Source organism: Leucoraja erinacea, chromosome 8 (assembly GCF_028641065.1).
Source record: "Leucoraja erinacea ecotype New England chromosome 8, Leri_hhj_1, whole genome shotgun sequence".
In the NCBI taxonomy this organism is placed as follows: domain Eukaryota; kingdom Metazoa; phylum Chordata; class Chondrichthyes; order Rajiformes; family Rajidae; genus Leucoraja; species Leucoraja erinaceus.
In genome coordinates, this window is record NC_073384.1 from 14,234,592 (window position 1) to 14,257,063 (window position 22,472).

A 22,472-nucleotide genomic window follows, 5' to 3' on the forward strand; every position below is an offset into this window, starting at 1 on the left:
AGGTCCCAACCAAAAACGTCACCTACCCATGTTCTTCAGAGATGCTGCCTGATACGTTCAGAGAAACATAGAAACATCGAAAATAGGTGCAAGAGTAGGCCATTCGGCCCTTCGAGCCTGCACCGCCATTCAATATGATCATGGCTGATCATCCAACTCAGTATCCTGTACCTGCCTTCTCTCCATACCCCCTTGCAGAATGCCTTGCAGAATGCACAACTCACCACCAAAACTTCAGGGATACGTAATAAGAAATTTATATGGGGGTAAAAGATAAATAAATATTTTTTTTACAACGCTGATGATGTGGCTTCACATTGTAAAAAATGAGGATATTGATCGTTTTCTTGGAACGCAACCCCGTTTCGTGACACTGGGGTCACCTGTGGTCATGTCTGTGCGTGGTATCCAGGCTCATCTCCCATACCAACCTCTTTCTAATCCATATCAAATGGAAACGTGGAGCTTAAGATCATCAGGCACAGGAGCCCCTTGGCTCTCCATTCAATTGGAATTTACTTCTTCCCACATTTACCTACCACAAACGTATAGCCTTTCCTCTGACTGGATAGTAGGCAACAGAAAGCTTTTCACTTCACCTCAGGACACATGACAATAAACGACACTAAACTAGAACTAAAAAGCTACTCGAACCATTGAAGCTACAATTACTGCCAGAGCAGTCCCATCAATCTCATTCTCCATACTTATTTCCCTGCAAACTACTATCTCTTAGCTGCTCGTCACTTCTCTATCCCCCCCCCCCCCCCCCCCCCCCCCCCCCCCCAATTCTCCTGCCATCCGCCATTTAAGGGTGGGACTAGTGTAGCTGGGACATGTCGGCCGGTGTGGGCAAGTTGGGCCGAAGGGCCTGTTTCCACTCTGTATCACTCTATATGACATTAAACCTGATTTGACTTGACAGTATTGTAACATGTAAAATTCATCTGCATTTCAATCTCAGTCAGAAATACAACGGTTTGTTATTCACTCACAAAGCCACTGGGTTCCACTAATCTTACAGTACGTTCTGTGAATCCATGCTTTTTAAAGTTACAACAAATCAAACTGCATCCTATGACTTTAATATATTTCTGTAAATAAAATTTACAGAAATAATAATATTCTCAAATGCAACATCTTGCTTGCAGCAGCATCACAGGCACTTAGACTCACACAACACACTATTATACTGTTGACATTAATTGATTGCTTTGTCCTTGTTGAGCAAGGTCGTGATTATTCTTAAACTACCTAATAAATCTTTGTGACCACAGCCCTTTTGGGGCAGCTTCATATGAACTGAAGATTAGTCCAGGACTGTTGCTGGTTATCTCAGTCTTGCAGATTACTGCTCAATGCTACAATACAAAGTCGCACCCAGATTCCAAACTGGAAATGGAGCCATCATCCACTTTTCCTTCAGCCCGTGGGTGCAGGTAAAGCAAGGCCGGGCATCTATCTACATCTCCCAAAGTGCAGGTAATGATGGACTCCTTATGCCCCTGTCCCACTTAGGAAACCTGAACGGAAACCTCTGGAGACCTTGCGCCACACCCAAGGTTTCCATGAGGTTCCCGGCGGTTCCCGGAGGTTCCGGTCACTCTCCATGAGCTTCGACCCAAACGGCAACCTATTTTTAGCCGAGGCCGGTTTTGTTTTTTTGAAATAATCGCAGGAACATAGAAGAAGCCTTGACTACGCGGAAACCACTTTCCACCATTAGGGAGAGTGACCGGAACCTCCGGGAACCTCATGGAAACCTTGGGTGGGGGCGCAAGGTCTCCAGAGGTTTCCGTTCAGGTTTCCCAAGTGGGACAGGGGCATAACAGATACCTTTCTGGCAACCTATTGCCAGGAGCATCTGACTCTGACCGTGGAGGACCTTGATGGACCCGGTACAATATGGAGCCTGCCTCTTGCATGAGCTGTTCTTCATTGGCCATCCCAACTAATCACCCCTCTCAGAAGGTTACATTCTGCACTCTGGTATTTTTTTGCTCTTTGCTCCATCTGTTATACGAGTATGTCTCGATTGCATTTGTGGATAGTGTTATCTGAATTAATTGGCTGGCATGCAAACAAAAACCTTTCACTGCACCTCAGTATGCCTGACAATAATAAACCAATACCAGAAGGGATCTCGGCCCCGAAAGGCTACCTATCCCTTTTCTCCGGAGATGCTGCCTGACCCGCTGAGTTGCTCCAGCTTTTTTGGGTCTAATTTCGGTTTAAACCAGCATCTGCAGCTCCTTCCTACTCCAATCCATCAGTGCCTGGGTACCCCTGGAGAGGGAACACAATGCGTTCACTGTTATGCTTCAAGCCTCTGCAACTAAGGGGCCGGCCTGCTTTGCTGAAACACGAGGACAAGATTTTTATTTAACTTTTATTTTTCCCCAGTTCATTTTGATAATGCTATTTTGGAATCAAAAACACTTAAAAGGGGTCTTGGCTTTAAAGACCAAAATAAATGACAGAAGATAAAAGTGCAGTGAAATGGATTAGATAAAACCAGAAATACAAGCCAAATGTAGGCAGGCTCTCCTTATTTTACCCTTCAAGCCCAGTAGTATTGGTGTGAAACTGCACTACACCCTGCTATGGACAATACACACTTCCACTAAGGCGAGCTGTGGTCTGCCGCAGTCAGTAAAAAGAAAAGGTTCAGGTTAATGGTTCAGGTGTGTACTTGTCATTAGACCGATAGCTAATAGTGAACCACTATTTCAGAAATAAAGAACAAAATTGAAGACTCAATATACACTGGCTCCCTCTCATTGATGGGTCTGCGGATTCCCTCCTCACCTGCCTGGCATTGTTTAATTTGGAGATACAGCATGGAAACAGGCATTTCGGCCAACGAGTCCATACTGACCACAGATCACATTATAGGTTCATAAGACAAAGGAGCAGTATTAGGCTATTCGGCCCATCGAATCTATTCCGCCATTCAATCAGGGCTGATCCAATTTTCCCTTTGTACCCCATTCTCCTACCTTCTCCCCATGACCTTTGACGCCCTTACTAATCAAGAGCCTATCAATCTCCGTTTTAAAAATAAGTTCTACATTGTCTGAAGCAGGTTTCAACCCGAAACGTCACCTATTCCGTCTCTCCAGAGATGCTGCCTGTCCCGCTGAGTTACTCCAGCATTTTGTGTCTACATTTAAGTTCTACATTATCCCACTTTCCCATTGACTCCCTACATACTAGGGGCAATTCTACAGTGGCCAATTAACCTACAAACCCACACCACATCGGCTGTGGAGGCTAAATCATTGGGTGTGTTTAAAGAGGAGATTGATAGATTCTTGATTAGTACGGGTGTCAGGGGTTATGGTGACAAGGCAGGAGAATGGGGGTGGGAGGGAAAGATAGGTCAGCCATGATTGAATGGCTGAGCAGACTCCATGGGCCAAATGGCTTAATTCTGCGCCCGAGTCTTATGATCTTGTGAAACTGGAGCACGTGGAGGAAACTCACAGTCACGGGGTGAACGTGCAAACTCCACACAGACAGCACCCGATGTGCTTTCTCCATTTCATCAGCAGCAGTTCGTATGCAACTTTCAGCCTTGAGTTCTGACCAAGAATACACATCCAAAAAAATGTGCCTCACAACACAATGTGTATTTCCACCATTTCAACTTTAATTTAAGGTTTATATTATTGTACTGCAGTTTTTTTCCCCTTTTCTTTAAAAAAAAACGTTGCTGTGGAATGTTTTAATGGTTTTTATGAGCACTTAAGCGCTGTCTGCCTAAACTGGGGGCCTGACCAGATAACAACCCACATCTGGGGCACTCCCACATGCAAAGTACTGAATAAACAATCTCAGCCCTCTCCAAACATTGCATCATTGTCACAAAATAATGTGGTTTGTTTTCCTTTCAGTGAACCCCTCAAGGCTGCTGATACCAGATCAGCAGTAAAGATTTAATAAAATGATAATCTGGGAATAACTTCCAGCACAAGCGATAGAGTTCCAGCGGAGAGTTGCTGCCTTGCAGCACTTGCAGCGTTAAGAGACCTGGCTTGATCCCGACTACGGTTGCTCTCTGTACCCAGTTTGTATGTTCTCCCCATGACCGAGTGAGTTTTCATAAGGTCATAAAGGAATAGGTGTAGAATTAGGCCATTCGGCCCATCAAGGCTACTCCGACATTCAATCATGGCTGATCTATCTCTTCCTCCTAAACCCATTCTCCTGCCTTCTCCCCATAACCTCTGACACCTGTACTAATCAAGAATCTATCTATCTCTGCCTTAAAAATATCCACTGACTTAGCCTCCATAGCCTTCTGTGGCAAATAATTCCCCAGATTCACCACCCTCTGACTAAATAAATTTCTCCTCATCTCCTTCCAAAAGAATGTCTTTTAATTTGGACCAGATTTATTTTCTCTGAGATATTCAGTTTCCTCCCACACTCCAAAGACGTACAGGTTTGTAGGTTGTGTACGAAAGAACTGCAGATGCTGATTTACATCAAAGATAGACACAAAATGCTGGAGTAACACAGCGGGACAGGCAGCATCTCTGGAGAGAAGGAATGGGTGACACTTCGGGTCGAGACCCTTCTTTAGACTGATTTTGTGTCTATGTTAGGTTTGTAGGTTAATTTGTTTGGTATAAGTGTAAATTGTCCCTGGTGTGTGTAGAATAGTGTTAATGTGCTGGGATCGCTGGTCAGCACGGACTCAGTGGGCCGAATGGCCTGTTTCTGTGCTGTATCTCTATACTTAACCAAACTAAACAAGCTGGTGCCGTTGGAGTTATGGCAACTGTCCCTCGCTCATTTACTTGATCATTTACTGGTGTTGGATTGATTTTGTGGACATGGTTTTATGATTGGGGCCTAGGGAGTGTGTGTCTGGACATCCACCATCAATATCAGTGGGAACAGGATCACTGTCTCCTGCAGGAAAAACAGAACCTACAGGTTGACTCACGAGTGCGACCACTGCTCTCCTGTGACATATAAAACAGAAAACATTGCAAGCAGGTCAGGGAGCATCTGTGGGAAGAGAAACTGATTACTGTTAAAGTCATGTTCCTAAGTTCTAGGACCAGAATTAGGCCATTGGACCCATCATCTCCGCCATTCAATCGCGGCTGATCTCTCTTACGCTCAACCTCATTCTCTTGCCTTCTCCCCATAACCTATGACACTAATCAAGAATCTATCAATCTCCACCTTAAAAATGTCCATTGACTTGGCCCCCACAGGTGTCTGTAGGAATGAATTCCATAGATTCACCACCCTCCGACTAAAGAAATTCCCCCTCGCATCCTTTCTGAAGGTACGTCCTTATATTCTGAGGTTATGGCCTCTGCTCCTGGACTCTCCCACTAGTGGATGCGTCCTCTTTACATCCACTCTATCCAGGCCCATCAGATCCCTTCCCAGGGATTATACACTTGGACACCCATTATACCCAGTTAATTAATCCATGGTATACTCTTGTGCACAATGGGTTAAGTCACTGATGCCTGAGATTAACGATGCCACACCTGCCCCGGACAAAATAAAACACGGTGGTGTCCATCAGGAGCTAGCAACAGATTGCTGATTCTTGTGCAATCTGATGAGCTCAGTACATTTGCAAGCTCCCTGCTTCACATGTGTCTGATGATAATAATTCACTTGAAGGAATGTTGTGTATAGGGGAGGGTGAGAGCGCACATGCAACATATTAGAAGAGTTTGTTGTCTACATGATTTGCAGCAGAAGGGATAGAGTCATTTAAGGTGAGCAGCCACATAGACTGCCTATTCAAAAGGATAGAGATCAATACGGGAGGTGATGAAAGTAAGTTCAGTCGTCAGGATAATCAGGAGCACAGCAGGGAGCGAGGCAGGACTGTCAATAGACAATAGGTGCAGGAGGAGGCCATTCGGCCCTTCGTGCCAGCACCACCATTCAATGTGATCATGGCTGATCATCCCCAATCTGTATCCGTTCCTGCCTTCTTCCCATATACCCTGACTCCGCTATCGTTAAGAGCCCTATCTAGCTCTCTCTTAAAAGCATCCAGCAAACCAGCCTCCACCGCCCTCTGAGGCAGAAAATTCCACAGACTCACAACTGCCTGTGAGAAAAAGTGTTTCCTCAAATCTTATTCTTAAACTGTGGCCCCTGGTTCTGGACACCCACAACATCGGGAACATGTTGTTTAAGAAGGAACTGCAGATGCTGGAAAATCGAAGGTACACAAAAAAGCTGGAGAAACTCAGCGGGTGCAGCAGCATCTATGGAGCGAAGGAAATAGGCAATGTTTCGGGCCAAAACACTTCACAAAAAAGCTGGAGAAACTCAGCGGCTGCAGCAGCACACAAAAAAGCTGGAGAAACTCAGCGTGCCTATTTCATTTGCTCCATAGATGCTGCTGCACCCGCTGAGTTTCTCCAGCTTTTTTGTGTACCATCGGGAACATGTTTCCTGACTCTGGCGTGTCCAAACCCTTAATAATCTTATATGTTCCAATAAGTTTCCCTCTCATCCTTCTAAATTGCAGAGTGTACAAGCCCAGCATATGACAGTCCCGCCATCCCGGGGATTTACCTTGTAAACCTATGCTGCACTCCTTCAATAGCAAAAATGTCCTTCCTCAAATTAGGGGACCACAACTGCACACAATACTCCAGGTGTGGTCTCACTAGGGCCCTATACAACTGCAGAAGGACCTCTTTGCTCCTATACTCAACTCCTCTTGTTATAAAGGCCAACATGTCATTTGCTTTCTTCTCTGCCTGCTGCACCTGCATGCTTACTTTCATTGACTGATGAACAAAGACCCCCCAGATCCCGTAGTACTTCCCCTTTTCCCAACTTGACACCATTGAGATAGTAATCTGCCTTCCTGGTTTTGCTACCAAAGTGGATAACCTCACATTTATCCACATTAAACTGCATCTGCCATGCATCTGCCCACTCGCCCACTGTTGGATTAGGTGCCATTTATTTCAATGCGAGAGGCCTGGCATGTAAGGGACATGCCTTAACCTACAGCGACAAGGTCGGCTGCAGGAGGCACTCTCCCAGGACTGAGACGATAGTCGGGTCGGAGAGGGACCTCGAGTCGGGCTTACCTTGGATTTGGAGGCGCTTAAGGAGTTGCAACACCTGGACTGGTCTTTGCACTTTGTACTGTTTGTGTTTTCTGGATTTTCTTTTAATGGCACCCAAATTGTGGCGACTGTGCGTTTGTGGTTGTGCAAAAGAATGTCACTGTGCTGTGCATACATGGCAATAAAAAAAAGCTGAAGTAACTGACCCTTTGTACGGTGGATTAACTCACGGCGTGGATAGGTATGTGCGACTGGGACATTGTAGCCGTTACCAAAACCTGGCTAAGGGAGGGGCAGGACTGGCAACTTAATGTTCCAGGTTACAGGTGCTACAGACAAGATAGAGGTGGGAGTAAAATAAGATGGGTTGTTGCTTCTTGTAGGAAGGAAAGCAAAGATAGACACAAAATGCTGGTGTAGCTCAGCAGGACAGGCAGCATCTCTGGCGAGAAGGAATGGGTGACGTTTCGGGTCGAGACCCTTCTTCAGACTGATTAAAGAGAGCATCACATCAGTTTGTTGTTAACTAAGCAATTAATCAGGGTTATCTGGTGTGAGCTGCCAAGGATGGTGATGGGGAGAAGATCAATGATTAGCAGCACCGTACGCTGCGTGAAAATATTGACACACAAGAACAACTTCATCAAAGATAGAGAGAGATAAAGATCTAACATTACACAATGATAGACAGCAGAACTATGGAACCCAGGAAACAGGGACAGAGAGGTTCGGAATGTTAAACCAATACCAGGTCAACTAACATGGTGTATAAGAAAGAACTGCAGGTGCAGAAGGTAAAATGGAAGGTAGACACAAAATGCTGGAGTAACTCAATGAGGCAGCATCTATGGAGAGAAGCTGCCTCATCAACTAACACGATGTTGAGAAATGTTCTACGAAGGTGGAAAGAGAATTGGAAATGCAGAGGAACAGAGTCGCAAAGCAAATAGAATCAAAGGTAGCGTCAGTAAGAAGGATAAAGATGGCAGGTAAAGAGAACGTGGACCTGAGGACAAACAGTGTGGGACTGTTCTTACATTTTAAAATGTGCTGCAAGGGAGTCCTAACTTTAATTTGCACAAAAGGCAGAATTATCCCCAGGTGATATACAGTTAGAGGGCAGCAATGATTGCATGGCATTCAGTCCATCTTTATTTGTATGCAATAATTTACATAAAACATAGAACCGTACAGCGTGGGAACAGGCCATTCAGCCCACAATATCTGTGCCCTACACAATGCCAGGTTAAACTAATCTCTGCCTGCACGTGATCCCCCTATTCTCTGATATCCATGTGCCTAATTAAAAGCTTCTTAAATATCACTAGCATATTTGCCTTCACCACCACTATTGGCAGTTCCAGGCACCCACCACCCTCTGTGACCCACACGTCTCCTTTGTGCTCTACACAACTTTGCACCCCCTCCCCACCTCACTTCAAATCTCTGCCCCTATAATTTTTAACATTTCTACGCTGGGAAAAAGGGTTCTCACTGTGTCCCCTATCAATGCTTCTCATAATTTTACATTCTTCCATCAGGTCTCCCCTTAATCCACGCCTGACACTTCAGAGAAACCAATCTAAGTTTGCCCAACATCTCCTTATAGTTTTTAAGAAGGAACTGCAGATGCTGGAAAATCGAAGGTACACAAAAATGCTGGAGAAACTCAGCGGGTGCAGCAGCATCTATGGAGCGAAGGAAATAGGCAACGTTTCGGGCCGAAACGTTGCCTATTTCCTTCGCTCCATAGATGTTGCTGCACCCGCTGAGTTTCGCCAGCATTTTTGTGTACCTTCTCCTTATAGTTGTATAGGAAGGAACTGCGGATGCTGGTTTAAACCAAAGATAGACACAAAAGGCTGGGTGCCACTTCGGGTGGAGACGTGGATAGACTTGGTTTATACTCTCTAGAATTTAGGAGATTGAGAGGGGATCTTATAGAAACTTACAAAATTCTTAAGGGGTTGGACAGGCTAGATGCAGGAAGATTGTTCCCGATGTTGGGGAAGTCCAGGACAAGGGGTCACAGCTTAAGGATAACGGGGAAATCCTTTAAAACCGAGATGAGAAGAACTTTTTTCACACAGAGAGTGGTGAATCTCTGGAACTCTCTGCCACAGAGGGTAGTTGAGGCCAGTTCATTGGCTATATTTAAGAGGGAGTTAGATGTGGCCCTTGTGGCTAAGGGGATCAGGGGGTATGGAGAGAAGGCAGGTACGGGATACTGAGTTGGATGATCAGCCATGATCATATTGAATGGAGGGCCGAATGGCCTACTCCTGCACATAATTTCTATGTTTCTATGTCTGAAGTCTGAAGAAGGGTCTCGACCCGAACCCATGTCACCCAGTTACTTCTTTTTTGTGTCTCTCCTTATACTGTCGTTAGAGCATGCTGCCTGTCCAAAGCTCCACATCGTTAAAGCTTCAACACGGCTTTTTCTTAAGGGCCTGTCCCACCAGCATGCGCCTGCATGCGGCAAGCGCGACCTAACGTGGTCACTTGAGCTGTACGGCCTCGCGGGGCCGGTCCCACTTCGATCGCCGGAGCATGGAGTTGTGCATCCATCGGTAAAACCACTGTCCAAAAATCCGCGCGGCAACGGCCAAATTGAGGCTCGCAGCGCCTCGACGGGCGTACGCCACATCTCGATGCCATAAGCAGTGTCTTGACGCCATACGTCACGCGCGAACTTCCCGCGGACTTCGCTCGAACTTCACGTCAACTCGTACGGGATCTCTCTTCCTCCACGCGGCCCTCGCTTCCGGTTTGGTCCCGCTCGCCGCATGCAGTCGCATGCTCGTGGGACAGGCCCTTGATACTCCGTTCCCCGACCAATGAAGCCAAGCACACTCTGTCTATCTGTGTTACCACTTTCAGGGCGCAGCGGACTTGTTAATTACTGTTAAAACCTGGAGGGTTGAGACATGGAGAAGGTTCAGGCAATTCTACAGGCTCCTTGGCAGAACAGCAGAGACGCTGTCCAATCATGACCTGTTGGACAAAACAGGATCAAAGGACATTTATTGTCACAAATACCAAAACCATGACAATGGTGGAGAGAAGGATTTCTGAGTTGCCATTTGCAGCAAAGGACACCACATATAAAAGTAACGCACCACATTAACACACCACATTAAAGAAGAATTTAACCTAAAACATAAAAACGTCCCCCCATAATGGTTCCCACTGTGAGGGAAGGCAACAGAGTCCAGTCTTCATCCTCTTGTTCACCCGTGGTCGGGGCCTATTTGAATCAATCTTTACAAATTCCAGCACTAAACACTTAAAGTAGATTCTAAATGCAGGAACATTGATGACTGTAGATCCCCCCCCCCCCCCCCCCCCCCCCCCGTTTGGGGACAGGTTTGTCAAATGTTTGTTATAAGTGAAACCCTGACTGTCTGACTAACAATAAAAAAAGATAGACACAAAATGCTGGAGTAGCTCAGTGGGACAATACATGAACACTGCTACCTAGTGGATGAATCTCCTACTGCTTTGTCATAGGATCAATACTCCATGGGTAGATCCAGTCCCCCAATAGTCATTCACAACCTCACTATCCTCCATTAGTTTAGTTTAGTTCAGTTTAGAGATACAGTGCAGAAACAGGCCCTTCGGCCCACCGAGTCCACGCCGACCTGCAATCCCCGCACATTAACACCATAACATACTAGGGCCAATTCACACTTATACCAAGTACGCAAACTCAAGCCAATTAACCTACAAACCCGTACGTCTTTGGAGTGTGGGAGAAAACCAAAGATCTCGGAGAAAACCCACGAGGTCACGGGGTGCCTGTACAAACAGCCAGCACCTGTAGTCAGGATTGAACCGGCGTTGCTGGTGCTGCAAGCGCTGTAGGGCAGCAACTCTACCACTGCGCCGTCAAAGTGGCAGTCAAGCTGTGTGCAAAACACTGCACATAGGTTCCACAAACAGCACAGAAACTATAAGCAGTATTTCTATTTCTAATTTTTGTAGTAATGAAATGGTAAAGAAGACACTGGGGAGAACCCACCTGCAGAGGCCAAGGTTCATTTTATACCGATGTACAAAGGCATCAATTTGAAAGATGGCAGCTCTGTCAATGCACCTCTCCCTTAGCACTACACTGAACGCACTGTATCGAATCTGGAGATGCCTAAAGAAACATTGATTCATGGCTAACGCTGACTGGACATTGATATAATATGGGTTTTCCAATACTACCTGGTGTCAATCATGGATTAGTAGCAGGTCTTTTGCCCGAATTAAGATGATATGGACCAAAAGCCAACTTCTGGGCTTGTGCACAAAATCTAGGCTGATATCCTGTAAAATATCTAGAAATATTATTATGAGTTCCAGGGATCTGGGTGCTGACTTTGGGTACTGTTTGTGTGGAGTTTGCAAGTTCTCCCCATGATTGTGTGGGTTTCCCCTGCAGGTTCTAATTTCCTCACAAATCCCAAAGGCGCGCTGTTAAAGTAATTGTCCTGTATAAATCACCCCGTGGTAACTTGGGTACGTGGCAGAAAGAACCAAGGGGATGGGTAGGTATGAGAGAGGAGTACAGGGAAATAATCAGGTTTGGAGACTAATGGGGTTGTTCTTCCAGAAGCTGGCATGGATTTGTTGGGCCAAACAGTTGCTTCTGTGTTAGAACAGAGTCATTTCTACACTGTTTCCTCTTCTCTACTTGGCAACATTATTTACTTTGATTCAATGTTGTTATGGGGCCCAATTTCTAGCTGAGTGACTTCAGACTTTAGAGATACAGCGCGGAAGCAGATACTTCGACCCACCGAATCCGCGCTGACCAGCGATATGTTAGAACTATCCTACACAATAGGGACAATTTACAATTTTACCGAAGCCAATTAACCTACATAAAGATGCTGTCTGAGCTGCCATGTGACCATCTAGAGGCTAACCATCAGGCACACACCCAGTGTTTAAGAAGGAACTGCAGATGCTGGAGAATCGAAGGTTACACAAAAATGCTGGAGAAACTCAGCGGGTGCAGCAGCATCTATGGAGCGAAGGAAAAAGGCAATGTTTCGGTCTGAAACCCTTCAGCGGTGGGCATGGGCTCAAGAAAGGAAAAAAGAGGGAGCCCGAAGGCTGGTGATGGGAAGACAGCAGCTGACGAAGGAGACACAAGGACTAACAAAATTGTGACGTTCATGCCCCCAGAGACTCCCCAAACGGAATATGAGGTGCTGTTCCTCCAATTCCTAAATTCCAACCCCCGCCCCCGATCAGAAGATGGGTTTCGGCCCGAAACGTTGCCTCTGATTGGCTGCAAACATCACCACTGAGGGCGTCTTGTGATCCGAAACACCCCAAGAAGGTACAACAAATGTCATTGGTAGCAAAAATTGTATCCCCAAGAATACCAAATGAAAAAAACCTTTGGAATTGTAACATCCAATCCTACTAATCAATTAATACGTCTTTGGAGTGTGAGAGGAAACTGGTGCAACTGGAGAAAACCTGTGGTCACAGGGACAACGTACAAACTCTGTACGGACAGCACCCCTAGTCCGGATTTAACCCGGGTCTCTGGCGCTGTAAGGCAGCAGCTATACCGCTGCGCCACTGCGGTTAGTGATTGACAGTTGGCTCTTTAGCCCCCAGGTTGTGCTAACTATACACATTATGTGAGATCCCCTCAGGACTGAGTTTGATAGATAGGCATCAAAATTCGTTTTTATAATGCTACACCTTCCTGGGATATCCATGGACATGTACATGGATACCACAGCTTTAGAGGGGTATGGGCAAACATGGGCAGGTGGGACTAGTGTACATGGGGCATCTAGGTCAGCATGGGCAAGTTGGGCCAAATGGCCTGTTTCCGTGTTGAATGACTCTGACCTTTGCACTAAATCTCTTTCATACTCATTTTGTGGGGAACCTATTGTGACAAATCAACACATTGATTTGTCAATCCCCTGAATACAAATGATTGAAACCTTGGCCCAAAAGTTTTACAGGTACAAACTTTGGCCCCACAGTTATCCCCAGAGTATTCTGCAAGCTGCCTGGACTGGCTACCGTGGAAATATCACTCATACAGAGCTCCTGCCCAAATCTACAATACCAACTGGGTAAAGTCCAAGAGTGCTCTTGGAGCTGAAGTATTGCATTGTTCACGGAAGCACTACACAGCTGACCCAGAGGCAGTGGCAGTGTTCTGTCACTCTCCACATCTGCAGCGTTATAAAGCACTGGAGGGGAGCCAGAGACCTGGGTTCGATCCTGACTATGGGCGCTGTCTGTACAGAGTTTGTACGTTCTCCCCGTGACCTGGGTGGGTTTTCCCCGAGATATTCGGTTTCCTCCCACACTCCAAAGATGCACAGGTTTGTAGGTTTATTGGCTTGGTGTAAATGTATAAATGTAAAATTGTCCCGAGGGTGTGCAGGGAGATGTTAATGCGCAAGGTTTAGCTGGTCGGCGCGGTCTCGATGGGCCGAAGGGCCTGTTTCTGCGCTGCATCTCATAACTAAACTAAGCTACACCAAACCAGGTGCTCAGCACTGTAGAGGAACATTTTACTCGAGGCATTAGGTGGTCCCTGATAATTGCCCTTCAACTACTGCTGCCATGGAGATGTAAATCTGCCTGAGATGTTGCTGCCACCTCCCTGCTCATTGCTGCTTCTTAGCATCATCGCCACTTAGCTTTAGCTATCACACTTTGCATAAGGTGCCAGTATCTCCCGAGGCTCTACTTTGCTGACACCGGGCCAGGGTGACACTCAGATAAGCTTCATCCGATGACGAATTTCAAGTAAGATTCAGTTTCGAGTAGCAAAGTATTTTCATAATTGGCAGCGGGGGAAAATGCAAAACCCGTCAGTAGCCAGTTAATCCACATTAAGATTGATGCTGAAAGCACTGAGCTCTCCGTAAGTAAGAGCAAACTGGAGGGGTTTCAAAAGACTATCAAAGGGTGAGATCAGCTATCTTTAATTATCCTAGTGGAATGACTTGGTGTACAACGAATATTGAGTGTAAAAAGAACAAAACCTGCTAGAACGTGACAACATTTCGCCGCAGGATGTTCAGCTCTCATTGCAGTAACAGTACAGATGCACGCAAGGCAATTATCGGAGTGATATCAACATGTATTCACACGGACAAAGCAACTTTGACATTATGAACATCGGTATCCTGTGCTCTGTGTCCGTGGTTTATATCTATCACACCTTCTTCTTCTCCTTGTGTATGGCGTGCACAGCCTAAAGTTGTAAGACAACTTGTTCTATCTGATCTTATTTGATTGTGCACGCCAGGTTGATTGCATTTGTCGAAGCAGGGTTGACCAGGGGAAGATTGCAATCTCCCACCCCTGTATCACAGCTAAGGTGCAGATATAATCACCATCAGGACACGGTAACAGGAGTTGGCTGAGACAGTCCAGTTCCAAATGCTGCCTCTCCATTTTGCGGGGAATTGGGCCGGGGATTCCATGAGTCAATGGGGATGTTGCATCTTTTTTCCAAAGGAACCATTGAGAACATATCCTTTCCTCAGCCCCTTGACCCTTGCGTTACATCCAGAGAGTTGTATGTTTGAGTGTTTGTTGGCGATAGCCCAGCACTGCAAACCCATCCACACCATCTTACCTTGATTTATCTGCTCTGAAAATCAGTCTCCAGTTTTGTTCCTTCCACTGTGTTACTGCTGATCAGTGTCCTGCCCTCAGTGAATGTCAAGTCAAGTTGCGTTTTTGTCGTATGTAGAAACAAACAACTGTAGATGCTGTTGGCTTATACCAAAGATAGACACAATAGACAATAGGTGCAGGAGTAGGCCATTCGGCCCTTCAAGCCAGCACCACCATTCAATGTGATCATGGCTGATCATCCCCAATCAGTACCCCGTTCCTGCCTTCTCCCTATATCCCCTGACTCCGCTATTTTTAAAGAACCCTATCTAGCTCTCTCTTGAAAGTATCCAGAGAACCGGCCTCCACCGCCCTCTGAGGCAGAGAATTCCACAGACTCACAACTCTCTGTGAGAAAAAGTGTTTCCTCGTCTCCGTTCTAAATGGCTTTGTAGTGGCCTGGTTAAGGTCAGGAAAAGACCGGGGCGCCAGGCGGATTCAAAAGAAGCTTTTTAATTCCCACAGTTCAAGAACACACACCGACACTCATATCTCTACCACTCGGGAGTCGACCGGTAAACCCCCTGGCAGACCAACGCCCCCGTCCCTCAATCGTCTTAGGGGGATGATCCAAGCCCTGGCCTACCCCCCAGGGCCGCCACAGGTGCTTTTATAAGTACCCGGGGTACGAAACTGTTTTGTAGTCTACACGTGGCCAGACCGGGTGCACACTACGCTCGGACCCGGAACAGGCGCCTGATCAACAAGTGCGGGGTACGAAGTAACCAAAGGAGGAGGTACCCTAGACAGAGGTCGCCCTCGCTTACGGGGCAGTGCTACCAGCGCCTCAGCGATTTCGGTTTAACTATAAACGCGTCCAAGTGCTGTTTCGGGGTGACGGCTATCAACTTCCTCGGCCACCGCGTGACTGAACAAGGGGTGGTGCCTCTGCCGACCAGGGTGGACGCTATTCGCAGGTTCCCCCGTCCGACCACAGTTAGGGGCCTGCAGGAATTCGTGGGAATGGTCACTTTCTATCACCGCTTCCCAGGAAGCGGAAATCTGCAATCCCTCTTTCCACTTTTCCCCTGATTGTGGTCATCGCAGGGAGGTCGATTTTCCATGAAGTCTAGCAACAGCGGCATTTTGAGAGGGCTAAGCAGGCACTGGCTGAGGCCACAATGCTCGTCCACCCACGAGAGGATGCCACGACCGCCCTGACGGTGGATGCTTCGGAGATTGCGGTTGGGGCAGTGATAGAGCAGCTCATTGAGGGTTGCTGGCGGCCACTTGCCTTCTTCAGCAGGCATCTCAGTGGGCCACAGCGTCGTTACAGCGCCTTCGACCGTGAGCTCCTTGCCCTATATCTCGCCGTACACCATTTCCGCTATTTTCTGGAGGGGAGACCATTTACTGCATTCACGGACCACAAGCCGCTAACCTTCGCGTTCGCAAAGGTATCAGACCCGTGGTCTGCCCGGCAGCAGAGGCAGTTGGCGTATATGTCCGAGTACACCACCTCCATCCGGTTCGTTGAGGGCAAATTTAACACGGTCCTGAGGAAAGGCTTAACCCGCCTCGCTGTCAGTTGGTCAAGCGAGCCAACCACGTAAAAGTACTTAGTCTCATCCTGCGTGATACCTCGCACAGCAAACTGGGCCTCTGCCTGCTGGAACCAGGTTTCAGGTTCTTCAGTCCATAGAGTTGGGAGCTTCAGCGCAACAGCGTTATTATCCATCACGACGCGTGATGAACGAAGTCGGGGTCACCAGTGTAGTGGCCTGGTCAAGGTCAGGAAAAGACCGGACGCCAGGCGGATTCAAAAGAAGCTTTTTAATTCCCACAGTTTAAGAACACACACCGCCACCTTATCTCTACCCCTCGGGAGTCGACCGGTAAACCCCTGGCAGACCAACGCCCCTGTCCCTCAATCGTCGAGGGGGGTGATCCAAGGAGTGGCCTACCCCCCAGGGACCGCCACAGCTTACTCCTTATTCTTAAGCTGTGGTCCCTGGTTCTGGACACCCCCAACATCGGGAACATGTTTCCTACCTTTTCATGTTTGAGCAACTCTGTGGGTCAGGCAGCATCTGTGGAGAAAAAGGGCGGGTTGTGGCGGCACCTGGTGGCAAGCCAAGGGCACAACGAACCATCGGCTCTGGAGGACGGCGTCTTGGTGTGCGAGGCTTTAGTCACGGGGTTGGTATCTGAGTTGGTATTTAAGGCAGGGCAAGCCCGTGACCTTGGAGGAGTAGGGAGCTGTATTGGAGAGAATAAACACGTCTAGTGCACACAACTCGTGTTCGATTAGTTTTTGGCTGGACTCCTTCTCGTCCCCGCCACTGGGTGATGGTTGCAGAACTTCCGTCGGACAGAGGAAGCGAACCTTCAAAGAGGGTCTGAAGAAAGGTCCCTGCCCGAAACATTACCCATCCTTTTTCGTTGCTTATTTCCTTCGCTCCATAGATGCTGCTGCACCCGCTGAGTTTCTCCAGCATTTTTGTGAACCTTCGATTTTCCAGCATCTGCAGTTCCTTCTTAAACACCCACCCTTCTTCTCCAGGAATGCTGCCTGACCTGCTGAGTTACTCCAGCACTTTGTGTCTATCTTAATGCCATATACACACGTTCCATAGGGTACAGGTACAAGAAAAATCTTGCATGTACCAGCATCACCAGCACATAAACCTGCACACAGAAGACTGCACTCGAAAAACATAAATCATACATAATTTATATATAAATTACACATAAACTCTACAACACAGTGAAAAGAAAAAGACTGCAAAAGAAAAGACATCAGTGCAGAAATACAAAATTTGCACAGCTAGAAAACGTACTCATCAGTGGTGACGTTATAGGAACATATAAATAAAACTATAGAATAGTTGAAGAAATATTAGGATGCCAAAATGGGATCTGTCTGTACAATGAATTAAGCTGGGCTGGGCTGACGACCGTTGTTCAAGTGAGTTTACTGTCATGTGTCCCTGATAGGACAATTAAATTCTTGCTTTGCTTCAGCACAACAGATCATAGTAGGCATTTACTACAAAACAGATCAGTGTGTCCATATACTATTGTATAAATATATACACACATGAATAAATAGACTGATTACAGTGCAAATAACAGATAATGGGTTATTAATAATCAGAGTTTAATAACGTCACCATTGCTGATCCATTAACATCTTGTGCTGACAACTCTCGATGATAATGTAGCTTGAGTTTAAACCAAAGCTTTACTGAACACTTTCTTTCAGTGCCAGAGGGTGATCCTGAGCTTCCTGTCATTTTAATCCTCCATCCCAACTCTGTCTGTGACCTCCACAATGTTACAATGATGCTCCACATAAACCCAAGGAACAGCACCTCATCTTCCCATCTGCCACATTACGGTCAACATGGGTTTCAATAATTTCAGATAACCAACCTTTCCAGTTTGCATCAGAACTGGCCACTATTGAGGAACGGTCAATGGCATGAAACATTGATTTTGATTCCCCTGTGGCACTGTGATAGAGTTGATGCCTTGCAGCACCAGAGATCCGGGTTTGACGAAGGGTGCTGTCTTGATGGAGTCTGCACGTTTTCCCCGTGACCGGTTGGCTTTTTTCCGAGTGCTCTGGTTTCCTCCCACATTCCAAAGACATGCAGGTTTGTAGGTGAATTGTCTTCTGTAAATTGTCTGCAATCTTCTCTTCACCCTTCTCTACAACTATAAAAATATTATGTTTCTAAATGTTCTCCATTCAGGTCATCAACTGAAAACATTCATTCTGTTTGGATAGTATGCTAAACAAAGCTTAGGTTAGAGATACAATGCTGAAACAGGCCCTAGTTCTATCCTACACACCAGGGACAATTTACAGAAGCCAATTAACCTACAAATCTGTACGTCTGTGGAATGTGGGTGGAAACCGGAGCACCTGGGGGAAACCCACGCGGTCAGAGGGAGGACATACAAACTCCGTACAGACAGCACCCGTAGTCAGGATCGAACCCGGGTATCTGGCACTGTAAGGTAGCAACTTTACCGCTGCGCCACTGTGCCGTTGTACCTCAGTAGATGTGACAATAATCTTCTTTTGCGTCCATCATCTGTTTCAAATGTTCGGCCAGGCTCTTGCACAGTGGACAGCCTTCTCGTTTGCCACCACACTAGACCTTTCAGGCAGCATTGTTCACCAAGAAGTGGGCATCTTAGTAGGAGTGGCATGGATTGTACTGATGTTCAACATTAACATTCTGTGTCTGCCGCATCTGCTTAGCCCCATTTGCTCATATTGGTCTTGCATCAGCCCATCCCAGTACAAATATTGAGGGACTTCCAGGTCCTCCACTCACACCTGTTCCTTGGTTGGGATTGGCATCTTTACAATGGCATGGTGGTATTCACTGCGTTGTGACAATAATAAACCTAAACCTAATAAACCTAAACTTAATTCTGTGTCTTTCTCTACGCATGCTGCTAAGACTACTGAATATGTCCAGCATTCATCATTTTTTAGATTAGACAAGAACACTAAATTTGAGACATTGATGTATTAGAAACATAGAAACATAGAAAATAGGTGCAAGAGTAGGCCATTCGGCCCTTCGAGCCTGCACCGCCATTCAATATAATCATGGCTGATCATCCAACTCAGTATCCTGTACCTGCTTTCTCTCCATACCCCCTGATCCCTTTAGCCACAAGGGCCACATCTAACTCCCTCTTAAATATAGCCAATGAACTGGCCTCAACTACCTTCTGTGGCAGAGAATTCCAGAGATTCACCACTCTCTGTGTGAAAAATGTTTTTCTCATCTTGGTCCTAAAAGATTTCCCCCTTATCCTTAAACTGTGACCCCTTGTTCTGGACTTCCCCAACATCGGGAACAATCTGAAGAAGGGTTTCGGCCCGAAACGTTGCCTATTTCCTTCGCTCCATAGATGCTGCTGCACCCGCTGAGTTTCTCCAGCTTTTCTGTATAACCTTCGATTCTCCAGCATCTGCAGTTCCCTCTTAAACATCGGGAACAATCTTCCTGCATCTAGCCTGTCCAACCCCTTAAGAATTTTGTAAGTTTCTATAAGATCCCCCCTCAATCTTCTAAATTCTAGTGAGTACAAGCCGAGTCTATCCAGTCTTTCTTCATATGAAAGTCCTGCCATCCCAGGAATCAGTCTGGTGAACCTTCTCTGTACTCCCTCTATGGCAAGAATGTCTTTCCTCAGATTAGGAGGTCAAAACTGTACGCAATACTCCAGGTGTGGTCTCACCAAGACCCTGTAAAACTGCAATAGAACCTCCCTGCTCCTATACTCAAATCCTTTTACAATGAATGCTAACATACCATTCGCTTTCTTCACTGCCTGCTGCACCTGCATGCCTACTTTCAATGACTGGTGTACAATGACACCCAGGTCTCGTTGCATCTCCCCTTTTCCTATTGGGAGTCAAATGAGAAGAGGAGAGAGGGGCAGTTTAAATAACAGGTGCCAGGACTTTGGATGCATATTACTGAGAGTATGTGACTGACCAGCAGTTACTCAGTGGAAGAAACAAGCCTGGAATCTGGTCTTCAGAGGAGATAGATCGAGGTAAGCTGGGTTTACAGCACTGGGTTACCACCATCAAACACTCAGCCACACAACTTCCAAAGGCAATTTCTTTCTACCTTGTATCAGAATATGGCTTTCTTTTACGGTTGTTAACCCTTCGACCATTCTCTGCCGTGGGCAGAAGTTACTTACCATCCTCATGTTTTCTTCGCTGTCACAAAGTTGACAGATTCTTTCCCGGATCGCTTCTTCAGTGGGCTGAACGACTACATTTGCTTTGTTGAGCAGAGAGGCCAGCTGATGTTTGAATGCATCCAAATGGCCTTTAACTGCTTTGGCATCCGACACACTAGTCAGCAGGCCTCCATCCAGCTCCTTGCAACGTTGCTCCCACCGTATTAACTCTAGCTTCGAAGATTCGCAAGCTCGGTGTTTTGCATCCAGCCTGTCCTGCAAGATCCTGTTTCCTCTTTCAACGAGCTGCCTATCATTCCTGGTGTTCTCTATTTCCTGAGAGAAAATAATCAGAAATAAATATATTAATAGCAATCGCCACAGCTCACTACGTGGCAATGCAGCAAATCCAACTGCTGCCTCACAGTTACAGGGAGATTGAGGGGGGATCTTGTAGAAACTTACAACATTCTTAAGGGGTTGGACAGGCTAGATGCAGGAAGATTGTTCCCAAAGTTGGGGAAGTCCAGAACAAGGGGTCACAGTTTAAGGATAAGAGGGAAGTCTGTTAGGACCGAGATGAGAAAATCATTTTTTACACAGGGAGTGGTAAATCTGTGGAATTCTCTGCCACATAACGTAGTTGCGTCCAGTTCATTGGCTATATTTAAGAGGGAGTTAGATGATGCCCTTGTGGCTAAAGGTATCAGGGGGTATGGAGAGAAGGCAGGTATGGGATACTGAGTTGGATGATCAGCCATGTTCATATTTATGACGGTGCAGGCTCAAAGGGCTGAATGGCCTACTCCTGCACCTATTTTCTATTTCTATGTTTCTATGACCCCAGGTTCAACCCTGATCTCCGGTCCTCAGACCGACTTAAGAACATTCTCGTGAGGGAAGGAGTGCAGCCAGGTAGTTGTGCATGTAGGCACAAATGACGTGGATAAGAAGAGGAAGGAGTTTCTGCAACGCGTGCAGAGAACTGGGTAGGAGGCTGAAAAGCAGGACTTCTAGGGTGGTTATCTCTAGGTTGCTTCCGGTACCTCGTGCTAGTGAGGGAAGGAGCAGGGAGATAGGGGATCTGAATGTGTGGCTGAGGAGTTGGTGCAGGGGGCAAGGATTTAGATTTCTAGATCACTGGGATCTCTTCTGGGGCAGGGGTGACCTGCACAAAGGGGACGAGTTGCACCTTAATTGGAGGGGGACGACATTCTGGCAGGCAGGTTTGCGAGTGCTACATGGGTGGGTTTAAACTAAACAGTGGGGGAGGGTGGAGTCAACAACGTGGAAGCGTATGCGTGCAGTTAACGGGAAAGAGAGTGTTGGAAAGGTCACGTTTAAACTAACAGCACAGGGGGTAGGGAACCAATGCAAGGAGACAGCGGGGCATACTGTAAAAGGAGGGAAAGGTAGAAGGGAGATAAGAAAAACACACCTGGAAGCTTTGTGCCTTAATGCCAGGAGCGTTCGTAATAAGGTGGATGAATTGAATGTGCAGATAGTAGTTAAGGAATATGATATAGTTGGAATTACGGAGACATGGCTCCAGGGTGACCAAGACTGGGAGCTAAACATGCAGGGGTATTCGATATTTAGGAAGGGTAGACAGAAAGGAAGAAGAAGTGGGGTGGCATTGCTGGTTAAAGAGGAGATTAATGCAACAGCAAGGAGAGACATCAGCTTAAAAGCTGTAGAATTGGTATGGGTAGAACTGCGAAATAGCCAAGGGCACAAAACGCTTGTCGGAGTTGTATGAAGACCACCAAGCAGCAATAGGGTTGGGGATGGCATCAAGCAGGAAATTAGGGATGCGTGTAACAAAGGTACAGCAGTTATCATCGGTGACTTTAGTGACATATAGATTGGGCCAACCAAATTGGTAGCAGTGCTGAAGAGGAAGATTTCCTGGAATGTATACGGGATGGTTTTTAAACCAATATGTAGGAGAATCAACTGGAGGACAGGCCATTTTAGACTGGGTATTTGTGTAATGAGGAAGGGTTAGTTAGCGATCTTGTTGTGCAAAGCCCCTTGGGCAACGGTGACCATAATATAGTGGAATTCTGC

The 22,472-nt window shown here is 46.6% G+C and overlaps 1 protein-coding gene across 1 annotated transcript in view; it reads right to left on the bottom strand.

The window, feature by feature from the left end:
• The window catches only part of ccdc170 (coiled-coil domain containing 170), a 107,060-nt gene that overhangs the window by 26,832 nt on the left and 57,756 nt on the right, over positions 1–22,472 (bottom strand). Inside the window, exon 8 of the mRNA XM_055639010.1 lies at positions 20,421–20,738. Coding sequence (XP_055494985.1) covers positions 20,421–20,738 — 318 coding nt within the window. The remainder of the gene's footprint in view (positions 1–20,420; positions 20,739–22,472) is intronic.